Here is a 27,056-nt window from a genome sequence, read left to right on the forward strand (position 1 = left end):
AATATTTTACAAAGCGAAAGAAAAGTTGAATTCAATTTTTTTTTTTTTTTTGTCAAAGAATCCGTCATTAAAATTTCACGCGAGGAACGTGGGACTCTGTATATCTCACATCGCACAGTGGTGAATATCGTTTTCAACACGCGAAAGATTCAAACCGATTCTCCCCAGACGAGCGAACGCGAGTTACCGTGAAATGAAAAGGTGAGACTCGCACAGTGCGGAGAGGATGCGAGTTCCAAGACGATAAAGAGGCGAAGTGAATCCGTGGAGGAATTGATGCTGTGCACGTAAGATATATCTCCGTGAGAAAAGTTTGGCGTTTCACCGAGTGCATGCATCGCGAGACTTATTAAGCGGACAGCGGGGGAGGGGGGAGGGGAGAGGGGGAGGAGAAAAGATTTTGCGGTTTTCGCGCGCGCGGGAGAGTGGTGGTTGGTCTGAAAATGGCATTGACGCCCCGATGCCGCGGAGCCGGCGGCGAGAACCTCTCCGAGGAGCTGGCGAACGAGGACGAGGGGGCCAACGGGGGCAATTTCGAACCCTTGAGCGATTCCTGTGGCGAGAGTGACATGGAGGGCCTCGACCTCTCTCTCTTCGAGCCGCAGGTAGACACTGCTTCCTGGTGCGACAGCCGCATCCACGCTGGAACACTTCACATTTTGGTCCATTACTGCGGTAAGATGTGCCTGCACGATATATTCTTCCTCCTTTTCGTCTTCCCTCAGAAATCTCCCCAGGTCTCTGGAGCGATTACGAGTCTCGATGCGTAAAATGATTTCGAGAAAATTGAGATGACTATCTATTTTCCTTTCTCTGCTCTTTATATCGTTAAAAGTCAATTTAACACAATTTATATAAATTTTATTTCTATTATCATTATTTTATTTGTGTTACATATTTTATCGCGTGAAAGAAGAGAATGTTTTTCGTGATCTTAAAACATTTTTTTTAAATTCTTATCCATATTTTTTTCTATGAATGTCGTTCTTTTTAAAAACTGGATCAGACTAATTGGTAAAATTCTCAGAGAGATCGAGATTGAAAACCGAAAGATGTAGATGCAGAAATATCGTGCATCACATTCGTTCCGGTTGAGGTAACAAATGCGCGCGATCTTTCAGGATTTACGTCGTTACTCGGCGCCGTGAACTCGTATATCGCCTTGTGTAGGATGAGATGGCCGTCATTTAAACGTGTACTTAACACGTGTCTGTGTTCTCTCTCTCTCTCTCTCTCTCTCTCTTTCTCGAGGTTCAGATAAGGTATTAAAGCGATATCTTGGCACCACCAGGAGTGAGCTCGAGTCAGAATCCTGCGCTTGACTATGCAACGTGTGTGCGATGTAAAAGCGATGCACTTGTGTCATTATTTCATGGTCTATAGGCCAATTGCTATCTTTCACATAATTGCCATAATTAACATACAATGCATCTCATGCGCGCGCGCGCGCGCACACATGAAAGTAGATATCCTCGTCTGTAATTTACCGTCGCGAATTCATTTCTGTGGTCAAGAGTAAAATTGAATTATAAAAGTGTATCTGTGCCATTCACTTTCCAATCATTCTGGATGATCTTCGTGTGACGCGGAAAAAACTTGTAAGATATTTCTACAAAGACAGTAAATTAAAAAAAATTTTATAATAAAATTTCTTTCGCACTCCGGATGAAAAGATTTTATTTTAAAAAATGTAGAATAATGTATAATTAAAATAATTTTGCGCATATTATATAGAAATCATACTTTTATTATACCAGCGTTCATTAATAAAATTTTATTTCAATTTAATGTAAAATTACGGAAATTGCATTAAATTGAATTAATAATAAAAATTTGTCGGACAATGCACTTGGTACAGTGCATTAGAAAAAGAGCTCGTTTATTCAACGCGTTCATTTTGCTCATCCGGAGAATGAGCCGTATAAATTCGCCTTAACCGCGCAATTGCGCGTGTGGGCGCAGACCGCGAAGTTAAACGGCCGTCAAGCTTTTTTGCGTATTCACTCGGTAGGCGACTTTACCTTGACGCCGGATATGCATCTTGACGCCACACCGGGGAGGGCGATTGGGTAATTTAACCGAGGTATATCGCAGCAAGTCGGATAATGTATGCACTCTACATGGGATTATTATTAAGCCAATACTATTAACTCGTTTATGCGAAAAGAACAGTCGTGTTTCGCCGCGCTTTTGTGTCAAAAATATGACAGACGTATTTTACTTCTTATTATTATTTATTCATAATTTTCAAACGTTTTACAGTGGAAAAATATTATTGAAATATGTATTTATATGTATATTTTAATAATTTTTTTAAAGAGAGTTTGCGGTTAATTTTTACCTTTACTTTAAACATTTTATATAAAGTAGTTATATTTATACTCACATAATACATTTTTATCGCTTACTCTGATAAAACTTTAAATTATCAATAATTTTTGTAAAATTTCGAGTAAAATGTAATTATTATAAAATAATAATGAGTATAGTTTTACTACGAAATGATGGTAAATTGCAGTACTACAATTACATCTTTATTTACATAATACGAAAAGAATTTTATCCCACGTATTCACTATATTTTGTATTTTGACGTAGACGTAACAATGTAACGTTTTTCATTTTTCGCGTGGGTGAAAACGACGGAATGAAACGCCCATCAAGATTTTCTTCGGATCTTCTCAGTAAGAAATTTACCTTGACATGCGTCGGGTACCATAAAGAAATAATTAAATAATTTAATCGGGTAAAGAGAGAGAGAGAGAGAGAGAGAGAGAGTAATCGTACATTGTGGGTGCGCATAACATTATTGAGATAATAGTATTATGTGGAAAAAAAAGAAGAAGGCCACGATGTTCTTTATGATTATCAACCGATATTTTTTATCTAAAATAGTTTGCAGTATTATTAATTGCACACAACTTAAAATATTATTTGATATTAGTGCAAAAAATTTATAATTTATATGCGTGTGATTTCTCTCTGAAATGCGACGTGTATATAATAGCTTATTGATTTTATGATAGAAATTCCGACGGTAGAAATTTCTACGTTACTGCTGGAATTTTTATTGATACATTATGCATATGTTTATCGCGAGATTAAGTTTGATGACCGTAACATTATGTCATCATTTTTTTATATTTATAATTTTTCGTTCCGCTTGTTATTTCGATTTTCTCACGCGATATATTTATGCACGTGCTCAGTCAAGTATATAACACATTTTATTCGCCGCGTGTGCGAACGCTTTTCATTCGGATTAGACGGCTACCGCCGCGTGAAACCGCTTGTCAAGATTTTCTGGGGATTTTGCTCGGTTGGGGATTTTACTATGACACCCCGGATGACACGCACCTTGACGTCATGTCATAAAGATAATTGGGTGCATAGCATTATTAACTGGTACGCCGGATGATCGCGCCTGTCGTGCGTCAACGTGAATGGATGCGAAATGTTAACTCGCAGTTCGTGAAAGCTATATCGCTGGAGATGAAAATAAACATTGCATAAATATTTGTATCTCTCCCTTTCTCTTTATGTATATTATTTAAATAAAGGAAAGATCTACGTCTTTTCGATGTAAGAATACTAATAAATTAATTTAATTAATTTCGAAGCACTGCGATATGTTCAATGGAGAACAAATCTGACAGTTACTATTTTAGAAATAGTAATTAAAAGAAAAAGGTGACATTTTATCGTCTCTAGTTTCTTTCTCAAGACATAAAGTAGATGCCGCCCACATTACCATATTATTCGATCCATCACACTTTACAGCTGATTTCACAAGCAAAGAGCGACGCCACCGTTCTTTCCGGCGTGCGTAAATTGCTGATTATTAATCTAACAACGCGCTATCTTTTCCCGAGAGCGAAGGGCCCTATATGTGCGTGTTCGCCGTACTTAAACAGAAAATCGTCGCTCTGGGCGCCATGGCATGGTGCGCGGTATAGACGCAACGTAAACGAAATAGAAGAGATCCGAACGATGGAGGATTCGAGCTGCTCCTTTGCTCTGCCGTGGGCGACCGGACCAGGAGGGCGCGGGGTAGCGGGGCTAGGGGGAAGGAAACTGTTACGAGATCGATTCGCAGCGTAGACCAATTAAATCGTGATCCACCGCGCGCAGATATAATGCCGGCAGAGATCCCGCTCGCAGATATAATCTCCATCCTCGTCGCAATAAATCGATGTAGGTAAATGAGTCGCAACGCGACGCGGTGGTTTCCACCGCGGGCTGTCTTCCGTCCTGCTGTCTTCTCTCTCTTTCTCTCTCTCTCTCTCTCTCTCTCTCTCTCTCTCTCTCTCTCTTGCTCTTTCTCTTCGCGTTCCATTACCCACTTACACTAACTGACTCACTGCGTGAGGAAAGTCCACTATCGCGCGAGTTGCCGCTGCTCGTCGACGTAAACACACGTTGTACGATACGTCGTGCTCTGGGTGCCTCTTCTCGCAGCAGCAGCATCTCGAATGCACCGAGGAAGGAAGGAAGACGACGAGGCTAGCTCGCAAACTGACTCGGGGCTGATTCTCACGTGGGAAGAGCCCGCGCGCGATCTTGCTCTGTCACGTATTGATGCGAGGCAATCGTTAGGCGGTCGCTTCCTACGATTTGTTCCTCCTCGACCCTGTCCGGTTTATATTCTCAGCATGACGGACGCTGGATTTATGGGGCTTTTGTTAAGGATAAGGAACGATCGACGGGTGTTTCGCGAAATGATACGGAAGAGTAGAGATGAATATGTATCTCTTTGATACGCGGGGGAATCTGATGCGGATGAATACATATTAGAAAAGCTGAAAAATGCAATTGATATAAGGAGGTACGGATAATTATTCAGACAATGTAATGAAAGTTGAAATTTCAAAAATCAAGACTTATATTGTAATATAAATGAGAGGCTGGTATTCATAGTTCATGTTCTTATATTTAACCCTTACTCCGTATTGTTATTTTTGGCACCTTCTAACTGTACAGGTGGGTCAGTATTTTCGATAAGTTTATTAATATGTAAAAGTGTTTTAAAAAATTTGAAAAATAATTTACTTAAATATATTATTTTATGATTACTTGTTTTCGAGAAATTGGAGTTGTTAGAAAAATCACAGACAAAAGTGACCCATCAGTACGGAGTAAGATTATATAATATTTTCAGATCTTCCTTAAAGTGATCGTAATGTAAGAACGAACTATACGAGCCTGTAGGCTTCAAAACTTTTGATAAAGAAAAAAATTACAAAAAAATAAATATATCTGTTATGTATGTATTTTCTAGAATTTTAGAAGCTTTTTAATTACGGAGAGGTATTTTTATTTTGTTTTTAATGCCGATGTGCTATTTTATATCGGTTGCGTTGAAATTTTACCGTATTCTTGTGACTTTTCGCGATCTTTTATATAATCTTTTATATTTAGTTTAATGAAACTGTGCTTTTTCTGTTATATAATTCAACGCAGTATTCGAAAATTGAGAGGAAAGTTGAGAAAAAGGTCGTTTTGCGCGGCTGCCTGGATAAATGAGAGAACGTCGCGCCGCGTCGTCCGATTGACTGCACCAATTCCATTAGTCCAGCTTGGAGTAGGCTGTTTCCGCATGATGCGCGTGTATTGAGTTATTGTGAGAGCCATCTCTGTGTGGAATATCCGCGCCAGAGAGTGCTTCTGTTATAAGTCGGGTCGGTATCCGATGAGGAGATCATCAGTGGAATCACTCATGCGGACAATTAAAAATATCGATACGATGCTTATCACGGTGCAATCAATCGATGTATCTTGATCAATCGACCGTGACGATGAGATATACATCATTCCGCGAAAAAGTTTTTTTTTCATCATCAAAAAAATTCAAATCTATTTTGATCTTTTGTCAACAGCGACGAGAATTTTGTGTACATTACGCAAGTAATTTGCGCGTGTTGGATCTAATTTAAAATTGTCTTATTTTGTATGAGAGAGAAAAACAGTTTTTAGAATTTTACTTATAAAAAGTAAATTATATATTGGAAGAAAAAGAGAAGATTCGAAGTTATGATATTTCATAACTTCGAATATTTCCTTCATCGAGTCGATCTCGTTTACGGTCTACTAAAGAGCGTGAATAACGTTATCCTCTTTCTCTTTTGTAGCAGTAGAGATTTTAACGGAAATTGAATTGCGAAAAGATAGGTATTATTGAAAAATTTATGAATCAATTTGATTTTGTTCTTACTTTTGTTTGGGAAATATCTATTATAGATTATTTGAGGTGTAACATATATTTGAATACAGGTGAAATAATTCAGTGATGTGGATATTCAAATTTCTAAATATTATTTGTGATAAGTTATCTACTTTATTATACTTTAATTTTTTTATTATATTTTATTTTACTTTAATTTTTTATTATTATTTTTAACTATTTTAATTCTTAAAAACATTAATTCTTAAAACAATTTTTTATTAAATCTATAACTAAATACTGCATTAAATTTATATAAAAATATTTTACAATAAAATAATACATTAAAATCAATTAATATTGCATTAAAATAAATCAACAAACAGAAGTATTGGATTACTATTGTTTAAAACATGTCGGCCAACTTATAATAAATAAATAAAGATCAGCTATGCATGTTCAATAAATCAGCCAGCAAAAAATTTCTGCGTTTTATTATATACATGATTGACTTAACTTCTCATTACTGGTCGCGCTGCACCAGAGTCTGTTCACCTGTTCTGTCATTGTAGATGCAACGAATTCTCTCTTTTAATGGAAGTGTCAGCCGCAGTCGTACGGATCGCGCAGTTAGAAAATTCGCAGTCTTTTATCTTATTTAAATGCGTTGTCTATTCAAATAAACACCTCCGTGATGCTATAAGAAAATTCTTAAAAAAAGATTTAACGATTCAAAATTGATTGTCTCGTAATTTCCACAAATAATTACAAACTGATTAATTTATATTTTACATTGTATTTTAAGGGAATCTTAATTTATAGTTTTTATTGCTGAGATATAATAATCTTTAAAATTTTAAAAAAGGCATACAACAGACACATAAAATCATAAAGTTTTTATTAAAGATAATTTAATCGCTAAACTTACTAAATGTGTGTTTCAAAAGTTTTTTTTACTTTAATTTAATGAAGTAACTTCTCTATCTAGAATTTTCGTTCTATTCCTTAAATGCAAATACGGATGCGAGTTTCGAGCCAAATATAGGATAGCTTGAAAAGTGAGTTTATGGCGCGACAGAAATTAATTATACGAAATGAACGCATCGCATTCGTCGATGTCGGTTTCATTAAAACCAGGAAATTGTTCGGGTTCGACGTTCCGATTATACCAGATGTTTTGACTGGCTGCTAGCAACGCGATAGCAAATCGCGCATGTAGCCGACACCCTCTGTCTTGTTTCTGCTGCTAATCAATATGCTAAATTGATGGAAATAATTTTCCTTGATTACTCGTATAAATATCCCAACACATTTCGATCTTTATCAGCGTACATTAATTTAGCCTTCTCGTTAAATATATTTTTTTTATTTGTAAATCCTATACAAAGAGTAATACCAATGAACTTTGCTCGCTAATCGTGATTTTTATATTATATAATCTCTTCTTTTTGTTTTCTTTTTCTCTTTCAAAAGAAAGGAAAAAAATAAAGAAAAATCTTTATAGATATATATAATTTACTATCTTTTTGTACACACATATGCGTGTGTTTATAAACGATTTTATACATTTTTCGAGTTTTTTAAAAGATGTTACTAATTTTTATATATTTAGAGCTTTTTGAAGAGACACAAAGCGACATGGCAAATGTTCTCGGACACGTGACATCAAATTATTTCTCCCGCAATAGAAATCGTGGTTGAGAGGCAATTAAATTAACCGATCGCCAGATGTTATACGATAACGACACCATTTCCCATTGACGCCGCTCGCACACGCGTGCGATCCATTTGCAAATCGTGATACTCGCTATTTGCCTGCTGCAATCGACATGGTTTATCACTGTGTAAATGAAACGTTCAAACTATGTTCGCAAATTGGCGCACTCGCGACTACGTTGACATTTTACACAGAGAGATACTTTACTCGACATTTTAATTTTTCATAAGAGTTAATAAATGATCCGATGACCTAATTATATTTAATAAATTGGATTTCCGTGCACATTTTCGAGACAACGCGATACAGACTAGATTTCTGAGTATTTGCCACAATTGAGACTGACAATTAAAGCAATTGTGCCAGCCTGTCGACTCGAAATGCGAAACGGCAAGAAGCGAAGTCGTCCGAAGTTTACTAACGGAATTAGTATTCCTCGATTTCTCCCTCTAGTCTGCCGCGAATTCCAAGGTGCGGCGCAGTCAGCGTGGAATTAAGTTTCTTGATAAGGGATCGGATAGAAAGGGAGCACTGTATGTCGAGTCAATTCCGACTTTACTTTCATTTTTACATGAAATAAGGAAGTTATGGAAGTTAAGGAAAACTCAAAGAGCTCAAGAAAGGACAACTAATATTGTTAGAGATGATTAAAAGAGACAATTAAAAGATAAAGACTCAGTTCAAATGCTTCCTTCATGCTGAAAATTCTTTTGATTCCTAAAAGAATCACATTTAGTAAATGGATTATTCGTAACTCGATTATTTCGAGACATTTTTGTCTATATTATTAATTATTTATGATGTTATATGATAATTACATATTAAAATAAAGAAAATTAAAAAGCTTTCTTTTGATCTGCAAAAAAAATTTGCTGAAGAATCTAACAAATAAATTACTATAGATATGTATATACTTTTTATATAATATTATATATTACTTGGTTTTTTCCTTTATTTTTTTTCTCTATTTTTTGTGCGCGAGACGTGATATGCTGATTGAACAATAAAACAGGAATCTCGTTCTTCTACCCTTTCAATTGCTATTGTAACGACGAGCGATTTGATATCGAATCGTTCGAAGAAACGGATTGAAGAAAAGAAACGTAGATGATCGGAGAAAAGATAGCCTTTTGAGAGCGATAGACACCTTTGTGAATGACTCAGAAGATCCTCTATTGGAAGCGACTTCTGTGGTAGGACGCGACAGATTTCATCTGCTTGGCTCGCCTTTATCTGGCACAGACACTGTTTACAGGCTGATGAACCAATATTTCATCTGAAAGGTCTTAAGAAAATAAAGCCAGAAGCCAATTCATTCATAAAGGCTATGTTGCACGTTATTGAAAAGTATCACGTTGCTCATTATTATGTCATTATTTCTATAGAAAGATTCTTTTTAAATATTGATTTATAAAAACTATTATTTTAATTATAGAATTGTAATTTATTAAGATCGCTAAAAGATATAAAAATTAAATTTATGTAACTCAAATCTTACTTGAGAACTAAATTGAAAGATATATCTAATTAAAATTTTTAATACTTTTTTTATTTTGGGATAAAAATTTGGTAAAAAATTTTTAATTTTATTACGATTTTTATATAGCTTTTTCTCGAACAATTAATAACTTTCGATGATAAGATGTGTGTAACGCACACACATAATATCACACAAAATTGTTTTTTAAAAACGCGAATTGTTACTTCGAACAATATACATTATTTAAAAATTTTCACAGTAACAATATCGATTTGCGGTAAAATGGAAAAATTGAAAAATTATATTGTAAGTTGCAAAACAATTCAAAATGATTCTAGTTTTCATAGATTTCATACGTTACGGTCGAGTGCGTTCTATGTAAATAAGATTGGACCAATTCTTGAAACGACATACACGTCGTAACCTCATTCTCATGCAACATGTAACAATTTACACTTTATGCGCTCTCTACCCTTGCGGCGTCTACCCAATGACGTAATGACTGTAATACAGTCTTGCACCGGCCTCACAATGCGCTGCGCCGTCGGCACCTGTCGTTATTGCCAATGTAACCGTTTGACAGCATGTGTTCCTGTGTATCGTGCTTATCAATTAACGGTGAAAAGGCAGCATATATATCGTATCGTATACGCGTAATATATCTTCTTGCAAAAGAAGTGCGGAAAATCGGGACGCGAGCGTATGTGTATAATATAGGATAACGATTGCGAAGAGAAGCGAGGAGAGAGAAAAGGGGAAAGGAGGAAAAGCTCTCTTGCAAAAGAGCAGGTCACAGTTAAGATCGCCAGTAATGAACTATCCGAGCCTGACGTGAGTCTAATGAGGACCGCAGAAATAATCTCGAATCGAGATAGAAGCGCACGCGCGCAGATGGACTTCACACTTCTTCGTCTTGACTGTTCTCCCGCGAGGAAAAGAGGCTGCAGCTTGCTTCCGGTAAGCTGGAGGGCTTTTCACCTGTCGCCTCTTTGTCTTTCCTTAATATTCAAAGCATCGCCAGGATTACGATTGACGGCACACGTTATCTGCTGCACGTGAAATTTTATTTAGATATTAATAAATGAGAATTTTTTATTTTTGTAGCTGACGATTCGTGACGAGTTTTCAAACATAATTTGCAAATTATAAATTATAAAAGTGCATGAATAATATCTTTAATCTCGCACTCTTATACAGTTATTTATGTCACTCGTGACATCCACTCGACATTCCTTGTTCTCGAGGTTTTCATCTACAGTCTCGCGACAACGTTTCAACTGTTCTGTCTTTCTTTTTTGACACTTGTCTTGATTTTCTCGTCCGACATTTTTGCGCTCTCGTTATTTTGTATCATGCAAATACGATTAGCGAGACCGCATGTCGCCAAGAAAAACGCATTCGATCTGTCTTTGATTGAATCCGGCCTCGTTAAGTGGGCAATAAAGGCGCGCGTGACGTTCTCTTAATTTACTCGGCGGATTTAATTAGTCCGCGATACAAGTACTTGCCAGTCGCAACATGCGCGACTCTCTGGATGGCGCGCCTCTTCCGTAACTCTTGCACGTGAGGACGTGGCTTCATCGCGAGAGAATGACGAGCCCGGAGGAGGATGCTTCCCGCCTCCGTCTACCATCATCCCTCATCTGTCTTTCTATGTTCCCGTGCAAATACGAGCGTAGAGACGTGCGCGCTCTCGAGACGCCTGTAGCGGACTTTTAGCCGGATATGGAATATTAAGTGAACAAGCGAGAGGGCCAAAATTAAGCGATTTACACTTTCCGTGTTGTGTAGGTATATAACTATACGTAGACGGGGATATTTGTTCTGCTCTCGGGAAATAAAACGCTTCCAAGGATAACGAGATGTACAAATAAGAGTGGAAAAGGCAAGAAGGCGAAAACTAAGAAATATATAGTAACAAAATCGTTTTATCACAATAATTAAAATGAGATTTAACACGGATTGTAAATTATTATGACGAGGTGAAGTTTTAAGATTTTACGTAAAATAAAATATTTACAAAGAAATAGCTCAAAAGTTTATTATTTTTGTAAGAGATATATATGCAGTAGTTTTGACAGAAAAAAATTTGCATTTATAGTTATTAAATAATACAAGCTTTTATTTTCTATCTGCAAAAATTTTTTTCCGCTTGCCTGCCTTTTTGTATGAATTTTTTGACGCGGGAGGTCTAATCTCTTTGCCAAAAAGAGCGGAGAGCCTCGAGAGTGACGCGACCGCATTCAAAATAGACGGATCGGAATAGAATACGCAGAAATTGGAATTTATTGCGAGGAGTCCTGCGGGAATGTCGCGCGTACATACATATATGTGGTTCTTCGGCATACAGGCGGAGAAAAATGCAAAGAGGCGGCACAGATTCAGCACGTGCTGCGAGAAGAAAGAAAGGACTCGACGATAGAGAGAGAGAGATGGCGGAATATTTCCAATTTTATTACGGCATCCCATTTTTTATCCGCTCGTAGAAGAATGGTTGACTCTCGTATACTGGGTTGTGCACATACATATACTACGTATTTTGTTTCCGATTTCTCTCGGGAGCCTCTCGGCATTCGACTATTTGACGTGGCTGGCTGATTATGTAGATGCGAAGACCTTGCGAGATTGACGCGGAAATAGCTCGCTCCAGCGAGAGAACAACGCCATGACAAAGCAACGAAATAACATTCGCAAAGATCAGGCGTTCACACGCGGAAGGTAACTGTAAAATGTCGAGATTCGCTAGTGAAGTGTGATTTATGATGTTGATGGGTGAGATTTATGTTATGAATAATCGGATACATTTACGCAATGAAACGTTCAGTTAGCTCTTTGGTAGAAAAGAAAAAACGCAATTAAAATTGCAAGATAAGATAAGAGTTTGATAATATATCTCTGTTACAAATTATGTTGTGTGATAGTAAAAATATAAAAAGATAAAATATATAAATACATAAAATATATAATATATAAAATATATGAAAGATAATCATATACATCAGAGTATCAGATAGAAATAATAAGCATCTCTCTCATCAAATAATGAGATTAAATTTTTTCATACATTGTGATATTTACGACATGGCACTTTGTCAAAATTTGAGAGTGCAAGAAGGTTGCAAAAAATCTGGTCGACTATCGATAATGCATTATCGTAACCTCGTTGTAGAATAAACTCGTTTCTTCCGGTTACAATGAGATATAAAAAGGCAGAAGCGTCGTCGTATTGATTTTACGAGGCCAGTTTTCCAAACAAAAAGATGAAGCAGCTACGTAATGTCGTATCGATCTTATGACGATGCCATTATCATTTATCGATAGAAAAATGAATAAAAGATCCCCGGTACAAAGTCGTATCTCCGAGTTCGATTCGGTAACCACGTTTCACATGTATCAGTGTATAAATATTATTTCGCGATGTTCGCATTTATGGCTGCCATAAATATATTTGAATACATTACGACACGAGACATTATAACGTTATTCTGTGCAAAGCCCTCGACCAGAAAACTTTGTAGAAAATTTTTTCTCACATGTCGAGAGAAAGAGAGAGAGAGAGAGAGAGAGAGAGAGAGAGAGAGAGAAAGAATTAATACTTAGAAAAAAAGAATATAGTTTTAGAAAATTGATTTAATTTTAGCGTAAAACAAAATATAAATTTTATTATAAGAAAATGTATTTTCTAAATAATAAATTGAGTTTAATTATCTTGCTTTGCTTAAGAAATATTTTTTCAAAATTTTTTTTTTTTTTTCAGAAATATACGGTCATATTTTTTTCATATTATTAACGCAAAATAATACCATAAGAAAAGTCTTTCATACGTTAAGTACAGAAAATCTACAGAATTGTTTAATGTCCATTAAATCGCTGTTTCTCATTGTCAGCTGTTCCTTTTGTATTTATTTTAATATTATTTTATGTACTACATTCTTAGTTTCTTCATCATTTTTTTTTCGTCATTCAGTGTCTCGTAAATTTTGTTATCTTCGTCCAGTTCCCTTTTCGATATATATAGTTTGCTTCGCGAGAACTATGTATACTTCAAAGTTCACGAAACTTCTATAGCATCCGTAGAGTCACCGTCGTCGTTGTCGCGACGTCATCATTTCCGTGAGAAACTTGGTACAATGTAATTTTATGTCGTAGCTATGAAATCGAACTCTCGCGTAGGATAAATTCTATGAAATAACGACACAGGTTATTGAAAATTTTCTTGACAATAATTTTTTTTATTAATTAACTTCAAAAGTTACGCTATAATTTAAACATCTAAAGTTTAGATATAAAATAATGTATTACAATCTCGCAATTCAATAACGATAACTAATAATCAATTGCTAATTAATATCCTTATTAACATGCAACATTATACAATGTTACATAATTATGTATCTTGGATTATGATAGTGAATCATTTTGCAAATCATTAATCACTATTATAATTTCTATCCATATTTGCATAAATTTCAATTGTTTCAATCAATTTGCTAATTCTAGTTTCTAGCAAATGCAATTATATATTTACAAAATAATAATTAAAATTCGAGATGTTAAACAATATTTTATAAAAAATATTTTTCAAATTTTAATAAATATGTTTATGTGTCTTTTAAAATATTTAATATTAATCTTGTAAATTATATACCTTTTTAAAAAAATGTTTTGAACTAAATATTATCTTTATTTAATTTATACTCATTTTGCAGTTTAAATATTTTGTTAATAAAATTAATATTATATTAATGATTGCGCTTTCATATATGAAAATTTTATTGTTATATAATTGATTTTTACTGTACATATGAAATTTGATGGATATCGATTAATATCGTTGTAGTACGTAAAATTGATTTAATGTATTGAGGATGAATTAAAAAAATCCATTTAGCGAAATGTGGAAATCACGCGATTAAAAAGCTTTTCGTTGCATTCCATTCACCGTGCTCGGCCGTCTCGTTGAACCGGCGCAGTACATGTATCGATTGTTCAAGTTTCAAGGACGAGTGTATGGAATCGATTAATCGTTGATAAGAGTGGCTAACCTTTCGCCGGCTTTAAATTCTAATCGTCATCGTAATCGTCGGAACTTGTATCGTCTCTCATCGGTGCAGCATTGTTCATTGTGATCCATATATGCGTCGGAGACTTCGTGGCGACACTTAGCATGCATTCATAAAAATGTCGAGGACACGAACAGAAAAATATATCTGGGAATGCACACACGTGTCTAGGTTATAGGTAAGAAAATCAAAGAATTTTTAAATTCGATATGAGATTTCACGATATTCAGTTTTCAATGTTAATATAAACTCGAAAAAATGCAGTTTGCATTTTTTCATGATTTTTGTGAAATCTTTGACGTATAAAAATTTTAACGAACAACAATGTAACGTCGTCATTTTTTACTTCGTTGCCTCTCTTCAGCGGAAAGTTTATAAATTCAATGATAACAGAAATATTGAAAAATTGATAAATTTCAAACTTGATATTCCACGTTGCTATTTTCCGGGAGCAAGTAGGAATATCAAACGAAGTGAGACTTTTATATTAACTGAAAAGCAAAGAAAAGAAGCATCTCGATCAATACTTTTATCTTAAAAAAAAAAGGTCACAATGTATTGAATAAGTTATAGAGATAAATATGAAAAAAATAGAATATATAAACAAAATAATATAACGTATATATTATTATTTTAGATAGAAAATTTTATTTATTGATAACTATTTGAATAAAACTATTTTAATACATTTTATTAAAAAGATATTTACTGATTTTTAAGGACTTTTTACTGATATGTATTTATATACATATATGCAACGTTGAAAACTGTTTTGGAATAGCCTGCTAACTATTAGCATAAGTACAGATGTTGATTACGGCATTTCGTGGAAACTTTTTTTTCAGGATTCGTTAAAAAAGAAAAGAATGTAAAGAAACTAACTACGCAGAGCTTTACCGAGAAATATTGTATATACGGGGAGGAGGGGGGTAGGAGGCGATACGTACAAAAGTTTCGCGAGGACCGTAAAGTGCCGCGAGTGTTCGGAGGCAGGGCGAACAATTTCGTCGGTTATAAAAGTAATGCGATATCTCGTGTAGAATATAGGACGGCGTCCATTATGGAAAAAGCGTGGCGGCAGAAAGTAACGAAAAATTTAGTGCCAAGCGAGACTAATCATTTAGGAACTTTTTGCGATGGCACCCGCGGGAGTGGGGTAGCTTTCCTCCCCCTCTCCCCCCCTCTCCGACGATATATATTTTTCAATATTCGTGAAATCACAGACTCGGAATAGGAAAGTGAGATGACAATATTATTGAGAGAGATAGTATGTACGTCAACTCCTGCTTGATTTATATGCCAGTAGCTCTTGTTCAATAGCTTTACATCGAAATATAACGTATCGCAAAATTTCGGAATTTTGTAAAAAACTGTGATTAATATTATATATAAAAATTAACTATTAATATATTAATTTTTTAAAAATATTAAATATTAATATATTAATATAAAAATTAAAGATTTTGAAAATATATGAAAAAAGTATATATTGTTAATTACTATAACCTTTTCACTAGCGATATAAAAAGTTACTGTCTTTTAATGCGCAAATATATTTTTTATTAATTAAACGAAAAATAATGATCTTCTTGGATTATTATACATCACATAATGCATCTTGCGGCTGGTTGCAATTAACACCTATATCCGTCTAAACGGGAGTGTACCGCAGCATTCAACGGTATCAACAGCGGCACTGCTCGTCAGCCGCATGGGCTTCTCTCAGCCACAGACATCTATACTTATGCTGGATCGCTAATACCGTTGGTCGACGCGGTGTGAATTGAAGTATACAATGTGGTTAGGAAATGCCAATCATCGAATAGCAATCATATGTCGGTATGACTTGCGCGTTATGTCATTAAAAATGAGCAAAAATAAAACGCAACAAAGAATACATGCTAGTGCGTTAATAATCATAAAATTGTCAACATGTAGCATCTTACGTTGCTGTAAGAAACACACGTGTCGGCTACTCTGTACACATGGCTACTCTATCGTAGTCACGTCAAATTTTCATCCTTCGTTCTCTGTTCATTGTGTTTACCGCTATTAGCGGTCTGGTCTAATGTAAGTATAAGCCGGCGTTCTCGTGTTATTTCTGCGAACCGTTCATTCGTTTGCACGTCGCTGTTTAAACGTACTCTCGCGGTTGTAATCTTCGTAAGTTCGCATAAGCACCGTGATTCTGTTGGATGAACAATTTCACTTCACTAGATGGTCAACAAATCGACATTTGCCATCGGCAACACGTTGTTGCGGCTTTATATAATAATCGTCAAATATTCTGTTTTAGTTACCATCTAATTGAGATACGAAAAATTGTTATTTAAATAATTTGTGCAATTTTTATGTAATTAATAAAATTAAAATAAAACGGAATATATAGATTAAAGGAAATGCTACAATTAAAAACTATCTAGAGACTAAATTCCTCTCAATTTTATTGTTATAAATATTAAATATTACATTATTTAGATCGTAAGATATGTTTTTAGAATTCTTTTTAAAAAATGATTTTTTTTTTATTTTTCAGACATTAATTTCATATTTTAAAGATTACACACCACAAGCGCAAGTACTCGATAATGGATGATGTAATTGTCTGTGTCAAATAACATTTCCGTTAAAAGTGCAGGAACCCCGAAGAAATGTAGGTTTCACAAAGTGTCCTATAATTTTATATCGATCATGTTTGCACAGTTTTTCTTGTAATATGGCGGGGTTATTTAATACTATATTCTTAAAATATTTTTAAAAATGTTTTCAAATTACTCTCTCACAAAACATAAATGATCAAAAATCTGATACAGGTATTTGTAACATAAATATATAAAGTATACATATAATTTTCATTTTCTTTTATTATGTTTTATTAATATTAAATTATTGTAAGTATATATATGTCACACTATTAAATTCTTACTGTATTAATATTAAATTATTCTAACTGTATATTGAATAATTTTTCTCCGTTTTTGATAGCACATCGTGGAATTAAAAAACTTTGTTAAATCCGTCGCTTTGTATACCTACTCCAATCTCTCTTCGCGCTTTTTTACCCTTCGTTCGCCTCTGCATTCTCACAAAAACAATACCAATCGTTAGACAATACCGACTAAAATCAGTATATCCCGACACTTTGTCTACGATGATGTCTCTGATTGCAGTTTCTACAGTGAATACTTTTCGAATCTTCGTAGGAAAAAATTGCGAAACCATACTATTTCTCGCGAAATTATTTTATAGTAATGCAAGGTGAGGGTTTCATGTGTGCTATACTCCATAAATAAGATGCTTGAGAACAAGATTGCGCTTGTGTCCGTTGTGTGTTCAACATATCACTTGCATCGGCAATCATGACTCAGAAAGTCTCTTAAATAATGTATTTACGCATAAGTATCGATCGCGTATCTCGTGTACATAAACGATAGCGAACAATTTTCTAATAACGGAATTTATTTTCCCTTAAGCTACCAGAAACACGTTTCGCTTATTCTTCGGTGCACCGTGCTTCCCAAATAGAATACGTTCATGCTTTTGTATTGTAGAAATGTGTTTCGTGATAATGTTGTTACATGTCTATGCATAAATCTTGGATGGTTATATGCGTTCGTCATAAATCATAGTCTCAGAATGTAGTAAACTAAAATATAGATACCGCGAAGATAAACTTGGCGAAATAGTGGTTGCTTTCAAGTCATCAATCATTTCTGATTTGTATACAATTGAAAACTGAAAGGGGAGTCAAGTTTCGGCGAGCAAGTTGAAAACAAAATGTTACTTCTCAGCATATTTTAAATTATATATTATTAATTTTGAAAATATATATTTTAATTAATCGTTGAGAACTGAAATAGCCTTTTTTATTTGTTTTCTACATCTTTAAAAATAGTTTTAGTTAAAATTATATTTAGCTAATCTTATGTTTTTTTTTTTCGCAGCTTCTTTCTTCTGTTTCATGGAAACATGCAAACGTCTGTGGATTATTATGCCATTCCACATTCTTTCGATTTGCAACGCGAGACAGCTATATTATTTCGTCTTTTCTGATACATGTTATTTTGTAAGCCATAATCGCAATTCACCGATACAAATATGGAAAAGCAATCGATATATCCATTCCCTATGTTCAATGTCTCTCGCGAGGATAATTGACCGGTCTATTATCCTTGTAAGTCACTCTCTTGACCGTTGACTTTACTCTCTCGTAGGACGACGATACGCACAATGGGTGTCGTCGGTGCCGGGTCTATTTGCCGGTGTTATTCACAAGGGATCATCTTTCTCTTTTGCAGAGGCCGAATGCTGCATCGGCGAGGCCGCCAGCGAGGCATGCTGGGAACCTTGTTACTGCGTCCTCCTGCAGGACGAGCAGACCCTCACGGCTTACAGGAGCGAGGACATGGCGGTGAGTATGTTTTACCGTAAAAGCTTTTCTGATTCCCCGGGATTTATCCTTCCTGCGAACGTCTTGTTTTCTCTGTTTTACATGTGATATTCTCGTAAGACGCGAAACGGATTTACAAACATCATCCTAGATTTACACCGCTGCTTCTTTTTCCGCCTTTATTTATTTATTTATTTTTGTAATATTTTATTTTGTTGACATAAAATGTAATTCTTTTAGATAGTATATAAAATATCATTCGACTATTAAAATTATATTGAATTTTCTGGAATTGAGAATTGAGGAAAATAATTAGATTCTCTCGTGCGAATTTCATCAAAGTCACTCGCGAAAGTTGCAATTGAGTATAATTTCAATTTCAAGAGTTTCCCCAGTTCAAGAGTGTCCAAGTTATTTTGCGAACCGCTCCTCGTTTGTTGTTTACGTGCACAACAATATCCTCAAATTGGCACAGAGAACCTGTTTGATCGGGTCGGGTAAAATGCCATGGCGAAGGAGCGTCGACCTCTAATTCGATTAGAAAGTTTATACTCTATTGACTGACATGAACCGGACACATGAAACGCTTTAAAGACTTTGGACTTCTATCCGTAACCACGGATCGTTCGATATGCGTTGCTATTGAATTCTTCGAGGGTCGATTCTCGAGTCTCTCCGTTCAGGAAAAACGACTTCTACTACCATGTTATAGTACAGCGATTTCCGCTGCTTCGCTGCGCTCGATGTTCCGTTCGGCTTATTTATTATATGGCTTACGTATTATTTTTTGTCAAGAGCAAGAGTGAATTGCACGAATTCGGTCCCGTAATCCTACTGTGAACGAACCGACGTATTTTGAGATTATTTTCACTCGGCAGTTCTGCGATTCTCTTAAATTCCTTTGTTCTTAAATGCAGATGAGAGATTTGTTTTAGATACAATGATGAGTTATCCAATGTGATACTGCAAATATTATTAGATATTTATATAAACATAAAGAATATATTTTTCACTGCGCTTTGCTCTTGACAAAACAAATATATAAAGACGTATAAAACACTTTTTACAAGAATGGCTTCTCTGGCTCCTAGAAACGCAAACATATAAAATTACCTCAGATGTCACGAGAAAGTCCGTCAAACTTGCAAGCTACACAATTTACAACCGACTATAAACTTCTCCTTTCTGCAATGGATAATAAAAGATTCAAATAAAATTTCTCCATATTATCGTGTAACAAAATGTACATTTTACTGTAAATGTACATTTTACGTACTTACGTAACTATTATTTATAATGATACGCGTAATTGATATTTAATTCTATGTTTTATATTTGGGTAAAATAACTTTTAATTATTTAATTTCACTTTCGTTTGTTAATTCATATTTTGCGAAATCGTAATTCAAAACAACTTACATGTAAAAAGGACGAGATATAGATAAGAAACGTGAGATGACGAGAATTTCATGTTTCGAAATCATTCCGTTTTTCTATATCTTTTCGGGTATTTCTCAATTTCTTTCTTTCCATTTCTTGCCCCGTCGAAATGTGAACTCCGACCGTTATTCGAAGAAGCGTATTATTTTCGGTTATACACAGCGAAAGCTACTTTCCTCCGATCCGAGACTTTCCCATGCCGGCATAGTTCACAGAGTCTTTGCATGATCGCTAAATTATAAATATTGACAGATGTTTCAAATATTGACAGCTATATTAACATTTTAAACTTTGTAACAATGACGTGTATAACGATTGCAATATCTACATACATTATAGATAGTAGCTGTATTGATAATATCTAATATTTGAAATCTGTATAAGAAATACGTAAAATATAAAAAAAATATTAAATTTCTATGAAACAGTAACTTTGAAAAATTAATAATGGCTTGATTTATTTTTTTATTTAGTTATATGTAAAAATATATTTTTATAATTTATTTGTTAAATTTGTAAATTTGTAAAAATATGTTTGCTAGAATTTTATTCTCTTGTATTTTCAAGTTTAATACACGAATCTTACAATAGCACCTCAAGATACTTCCACGTAGTGATGAAATATTATGGTGCCTAAGTTGTAGTTGCGAAAATACTCACATTCCGTCATTTCGATTTCGCGACGGCATGTTTTAGCCGGCATAAATGGTAGTTATTATGTATTTAGGGCCGTCTGAGACTTTCGTAAAATTTACTCTGCAGAGAGCGCAACTTTTTCTACTTGTATTTAGTGTGAGAAAGAGTTTCGCGAGTTTATTTCTATATATTCTGTCCTTATTCAACAATCGCGGTTGCAGGTGGTTTCTTCTTTGTGACAAAGATTTTTTTTCGATAACAAGACAAGTTCAATTTATACGATGTAATAAATATGTAATTATACTAAATATTTTACTTAAAAATAATAGATCTATATATTATATCTACATTTTCTATCATTTATTTTTATTGTCATTGTATTATATTTGTATTAATACATTTTAGAGCTAAATTTAAATTTAATTTAAAAATCTAAAATCTTAAGTACTTAAAGTATTTAAAATTTTATTCAATCGATTTTTATAAAAGACTCGCTTTTGTACTATAATTGTTTCAAAACGTTTCTTGTATTCTATATTTTAACTAAATTTTGTTATCATATTTTATTCCGTTTAAAACTAAAACGCAACTGTAATTAACAACTCGAATGAATTAAAGTAAAGGCAAAAAGAAAATTAATTCGCGAATACAACGCATCGGACGATCAGTTTGCAATTCTCTTATCATTTTCGACAGCACGCTTTGGTAATAACTGGTATACAATTCTGGTTCAGTAATCAAAGATCGAGTTGAATATGCGATTTGTAAGAGTTGTGTATTATACGCGGAAACTGCTACGTTGCCGTCAGTATATAACGAGGAACCGGAACTTGTGTATCGTCTGAATCCATTCAATCGACCGTTCTCTGAAACGTTGCCTTCTCGTGCAGTCAGAAGTCCTTGTAAATCCCCGAAGTTGGCCTTTAACCCTCAAGAAACTCTCGCGATATACGCACTGTCGGATTTAGTTAATCTTAATCACGTTGCCGAATAAACTTACTTCCACACATCTTCCATCTCATAGTTTAAATTATTATATCATGTTTTTTAACTAGTATTATTTTACTAGTATTATTCATGATTCTTTTTATGAACGCGATTTTTTTTTGTACAATTTATTTGGAAAATAAATTATGATATATTTATGAACGTGATTTTTTCATATAATTTATTTTCCAAATTAATATATCGATATAAGTAGGTTCTACCAAGAATCAGTTTTCAGATTTGCCAATAAACTTGATTCGCGCGAGATTTTTTCCGTTTTTACGTGGTTAAAAATCTCAGTTAAATATTTCACAAATGATCAATATTATCTCGCAGGTTTTTTTTTAAACTTGGCTATTTTAGGATATCTGTGCCGCGAAAATTTTTGAAGAAAAACTTCTTTTTGTACGATCAAACTTGATGTGAATTGATAGTAATTCTAAGAAAGTTTGTTATATACTGTGTGCATATTTTACAGTATTCGTATTACATAGAGCGAATCTACGAGAGGCTATATAAAATCTTTATTACGATCTTTAATACGACAAATGAGAATATGGATACGAACTTAAGCGAGCCGACTGAATTATCATTCAGACGTGCAACTTGACTCATGAAGATTTCGGTAGATTTGATGTAGCAGTCTGTCGCAGGAATAGCTCTTCCGGCATTTCATCGCATTGCGAAACAGACGCGAGACCCTGATTAGTACCTTCGTCGTGTACTCAGTTCCTTACTTTGAGAACTTGCTTTCTCATCTCGTGTTGCGTCTCCCTTCCTGTCTGTCTCTATCTTTGTCGGTGAACTTCATCTAGTCAGTCGCATATCTCCACTACTATCGTGCCTTGTTATTACTAAATCAAGACAAGCACCCAGTTTCCCCTTTCTCCTCTTTCCCCTCTCTTTCTCTCTTAGTCCCTTCCTTCCTTCAACGTGTAATCACATTCAAGGGATCCAGGACCCTGCTTCGTTATTTGTCGCTGAGACCACCTTGGAGAAACGGGGTTAACGGCCAGTGAAGGTTTTTTTTAGTCTATGACCTAAGAAGCTTTTTTTTCTCTTCAATGACAAAGGTGGAAAGTAGATGTCAGTTGACGAAACTATTAAAATATTGTAGATAATATTTTTTTTTTTCTACTCCAAATTATCAAGATGAGATGCGATTTTATCACCAAGAGATATGAAGATGAAAAATTAAATGCGCGATAATTCTTGCCTATACATCGAAGGAAACAAAATGAGGTGGGAAAGTTACTCTTCCCACAAAATTCCGATATGGTTTTTACGGTGCCTAATAAAAATTTGGTTAAAGTTACAAAACCGCTTTGACATGTCGAACGAATTTCGAAACACTCAGAGCCTCGTCGCGATTCTTGCGCTTTTGTTACGGCGTTTTATTACGATCCTCAACATCCTGCTCCGGAAACGTGACGACTCGTAAGAAGCAAAAGGATTTCATTGCTTTGGTTGTGTTAATTCATTAGCACCGACTTTACGGTCCTAAGTTGCGTACGTACCATGCTCGTTGTGTATCACGAAACAATGAAGATCTAAGTAAGCAGATTAAGGTAAGCGAACGTGAACGGGGGTATTAGCTATGGAAATGCGGGCAGGGAAATTGTACCGCGCATGCTTAATCTACTGAGTGCACTAAGTCAAAGCATATTGCGTTTCGCAAACATATTTGTTAATTAATATTTCTTAATATAATTTAATCTTTAATCACGCTGAAATGTAATTTGATTGAATTTTAATGTAATTTATTTTTCCTATTTTAATATATATTTTATAATATATATTTTATATATATTTTATAGAAAACACTTTTTTGAACTTTTCACATAAGACTGACAGAAGCCTTTTTTTTAACGATTATTTTAATTTCGCCACCTTTTACCGTGAAACTATTTGAATATTCTTTTGGTGCAAGATGAAGAAAGATGTTTTTTTTTTTTTTTTTTTTTTTTTACTGCAGATTCGACGATGGCATATTATTATCGTTCGTTCGTCCCGATTTATGCATCGCGGTTAGACTCGATACGCACGAGCAAACCTGATTCATTCTGGTGATAAATTATGCACAGGGTGTCTCGAAAGATAGCGCGCACCCTCTCTGTGCTTTCATCCCTCGATAATGGCTCCCTTGATGCACCCAAGGATATCTTCCTTGCCTCTCATCTACGCAAACCAATCGCAAACCTCTCTCTCTTTGAACCCCTAAAGTGCTTGTCTCATGTTACTCCGGCTTTTATCCTGCAAATACATTTTTTTCGAAACACAATGGGTGATTAACTATATACACGTAATAAGAAATTTCTGCAGAAATTTCATAGTTGAAAAGTTAATTTTCTTTTGTTATAATATTAATTTTTTATCCTTTAAGATTTTATCTTGTGTTGAAAATTATTTTTCAGATACATTTAATTCTTTAATAAGTATAATAACTCATGTCACAATTCACTTAACTCAATCTTCTTGATTGAATTTTACATAACATGATTTTCTTTATTAATTTACTCCTTCATATAATATTTGACAAATTGGAACACTTGCAATATTATTACAAAATATTACAAGGTAGTTCATTACAGTATATGCAACTTTAAAAAAAAGAAAATGAAAAAAGAATGGATCTTAAATAAATATACACATAAAACAAATAATTTAAGGATAAAACGTTAAGCTTTAATGTATAATGTTATACATATGTAGTTAATAATAAAATAATTATGCAACGTCTACACGAAATCTATCTTATAATCCTCGACATTAATTTTATAATACTAACATATTTTTGGATGATATGCAATGTAATTTCTATTATATTTTAAAATATAATTAAGAATGTAAAGAGCTCCTTATAATCATCATATGTATAATGTTTTATTTTAATTAATCAGAGATGCTATCAACAAATCAACAACGTCAGCGTCGTGATAATTCTTGCGTGAAAATATATCTTGATTCGTCTTCCTCGTCATGTGTTGGCGAATTCTGTGGATTTCATATGGCGCGCGTTCTCGTACTCGTCACGTACGACACACGAGAGAGAAAACGTAACCCCATCTATAGAATTGTTCCCCGAAGGTCAACGGGACGCTTTTGTGTATTAAGTCGTCGCCTCTCTTCCCCTTTCGCTATCTTTTACTTTCCGTTCTCCTACTTCTCGTTTTCCTTTTCGTCTCGTTTATGAGGTCTCGTTTAAACGTGAGAGGAATGAAATATTCGCGATTAAATGCATCCCTATTCCTTTGACGTGGTCGAAGTCGTCTTCAAGTTTATCTATTTTCCTTTATTATTATTTACGAGATTTATGTCTTTTTTTATTTGCGCATCAATGCATTTAGTTTCTTTCTGATATGTAGGTTTTTTTTTATTTTTAAGAATACATAATTAGATCTTTAATAAACGAAAATTGATTGTTCTGAATTAATTTGTAAATGATTTTTTTATGATATTTAATTTTAGTAATTATTACATTACATGTCAGCTAAGTATGTTAATATCATAAAATTAATGTCGAGGATTACAGGATAAATTTTGTGTAGACACTATCTAATTATTTTATTATTAATCATATATGTATAACTAACATTATACATGCTTAAAGTTTTATCCTTAAATTATTTATGCTGCATTTTTTAAGGTCCATTCTTTCTCCATTTTCTTTTTTCAAAGTTGCATACACTGTAATGAACTACCTACCTTGTAATAATATTTTGTAATAATATTAATTTGTAATATTATTTTGTAATAGCATTAATAATATATTTTGTAATAATATTGCAAGTGTTTGAAGCTCATATTATACAATATATGATGGTGCATATATATATTTTATTACGGAGAATTATGGAAATAATCTCTCTTTATCAATAAACTTTTGAATTTTTAATTCTCTTCTTCTTAACTAGAATCACGGAAAATTATAGCTATTATCGCACCGCTATTAATACGTCGAGCCGAATCACACGCACGTAGATACATTTTTCTTTTCCTTTCAAATTGTTTGCTTCTTGTGATCACACTGATCGTTTGACGTGTTATTGAATATTTCCTTCAAGAATTCGGATGCGATACAGCGCGTCGCGCCTGTGACACTTTGATCTTCGTTTCCTCGAGGCATCTTATTTTCTGTTGCATGAACTGATGATCAATGAGATATCAGAACCGTTTCAGCCGATCGTCTATCTATCTCTTTCGCGAAAGTGATCTCGTCGATGGAGGAGAGTCGCTGGAGTCGGAAACGTTTGTCCTCTCTCATCGACCGCCGTTTGCGCTCCCGATCCTTTTTTCCGAAGCGTTGGCTTATGGGATCGGGGAGGAGGTACGGTCCGCATTTTCAGCAGAGGAGATTTTTCTCGGGTTTCCTCGATATAGACTACCCAAGACGTACTCTATACGTATCTTGTACCTCGTGAAAGGGATCCTAGGAGGATTCGGGACTAAGGACCTCCTCGACTCCCCGCTAGATAAATCGACTTCGCCCTTTCGTATCACCTCCGAGCTCCTCTTACCGCCAGAATCACCCCTCAGAGAGGGCGGAGCCGAGAAATTCGTTGGACCTCGATAGTGAGAGAAAGAGAGAGAAAGAGGGAGAAACGAAGAAGAGAACTGTCAGAGGAAAGGCTTGTAAATCTGGAAAGCTTGTTTAACTTCGGCCTCCTAGTAATTCTCGGATGAGGATGTCGTCTGTAATTAAGGGCGAAAACTCATTATAAATTGTAATTGAGGCATTGCGCGATAGTGTAAAATATTGACCACCCCTAGTCTGCTGCCATATTCTGTCTTCCAGTTTTCGTGTAACGAGAATAATGGTCTTCTCTACATTGCTCTACCTTGGTGTAATATTGCGGAAAGATGTCATGACAGTTTATCGTTCAGAAATAAAATAAGTTTTTACATTTAAGTTTTCACATTTACACTTAATGTTGTACTTTGTATATAATTATATATATATATATATATATATATATATATATATATAAAATAATGTAATATTATTGTAATATTTAACAATTATTTTTATAACATAAAACAAATATAAAAAATAGACAATTCTATACTTTATTTTATTTGTGAGTTTTTTTTTTGACAAATTTGGAAGAGAATATATCTTTTCGTCGTAAAAAAGATATTTCTATAATATATGATAATATTTCAAGATATATTAGATGTATTGT

At 34.4% G+C, this 27,056-nt stretch overlaps 1 protein-coding gene across 8 annotated transcripts in view; it reads left to right on the forward strand.

Annotated features, from left to right (window-relative positions):
• Raskol (Ras GTPase-activating protein raskol) overlaps positions 1-27,056 on the forward strand; it is a 294,929-nt gene that overhangs the window by 107,799 nt on the left and 160,074 nt on the right. For 6 of the 8 annotated variants that reach the window (XM_072887909.1, XM_072887911.1, XM_072887912.1 and 3 more), the window contains exons 1-2: positions 429-675; positions 18,719-18,831. In XM_072887909.1, coding sequence (XP_072744010.1) covers positions 444-675; positions 18,719-18,831 — 345 coding nt within the window. In that variant the 5' untranslated portion in view covers positions 429-443. Of the gene's footprint in view, positions 1-428; positions 676-18,718; positions 18,832-27,056 lie in introns of those variants that run through there. The other 2 variants (XM_072887913.1, XM_072887916.1) reach the window with 1 other exon arrangement.

Source organism: Anoplolepis gracilipes, chromosome 3 (assembly GCF_047496725.1).
Source record: "Anoplolepis gracilipes chromosome 3, ASM4749672v1, whole genome shotgun sequence".
NCBI classification, from domain to species: Eukaryota; Metazoa; Arthropoda; class Insecta; order Hymenoptera; family Formicidae; genus Anoplolepis; species Anoplolepis gracilipes.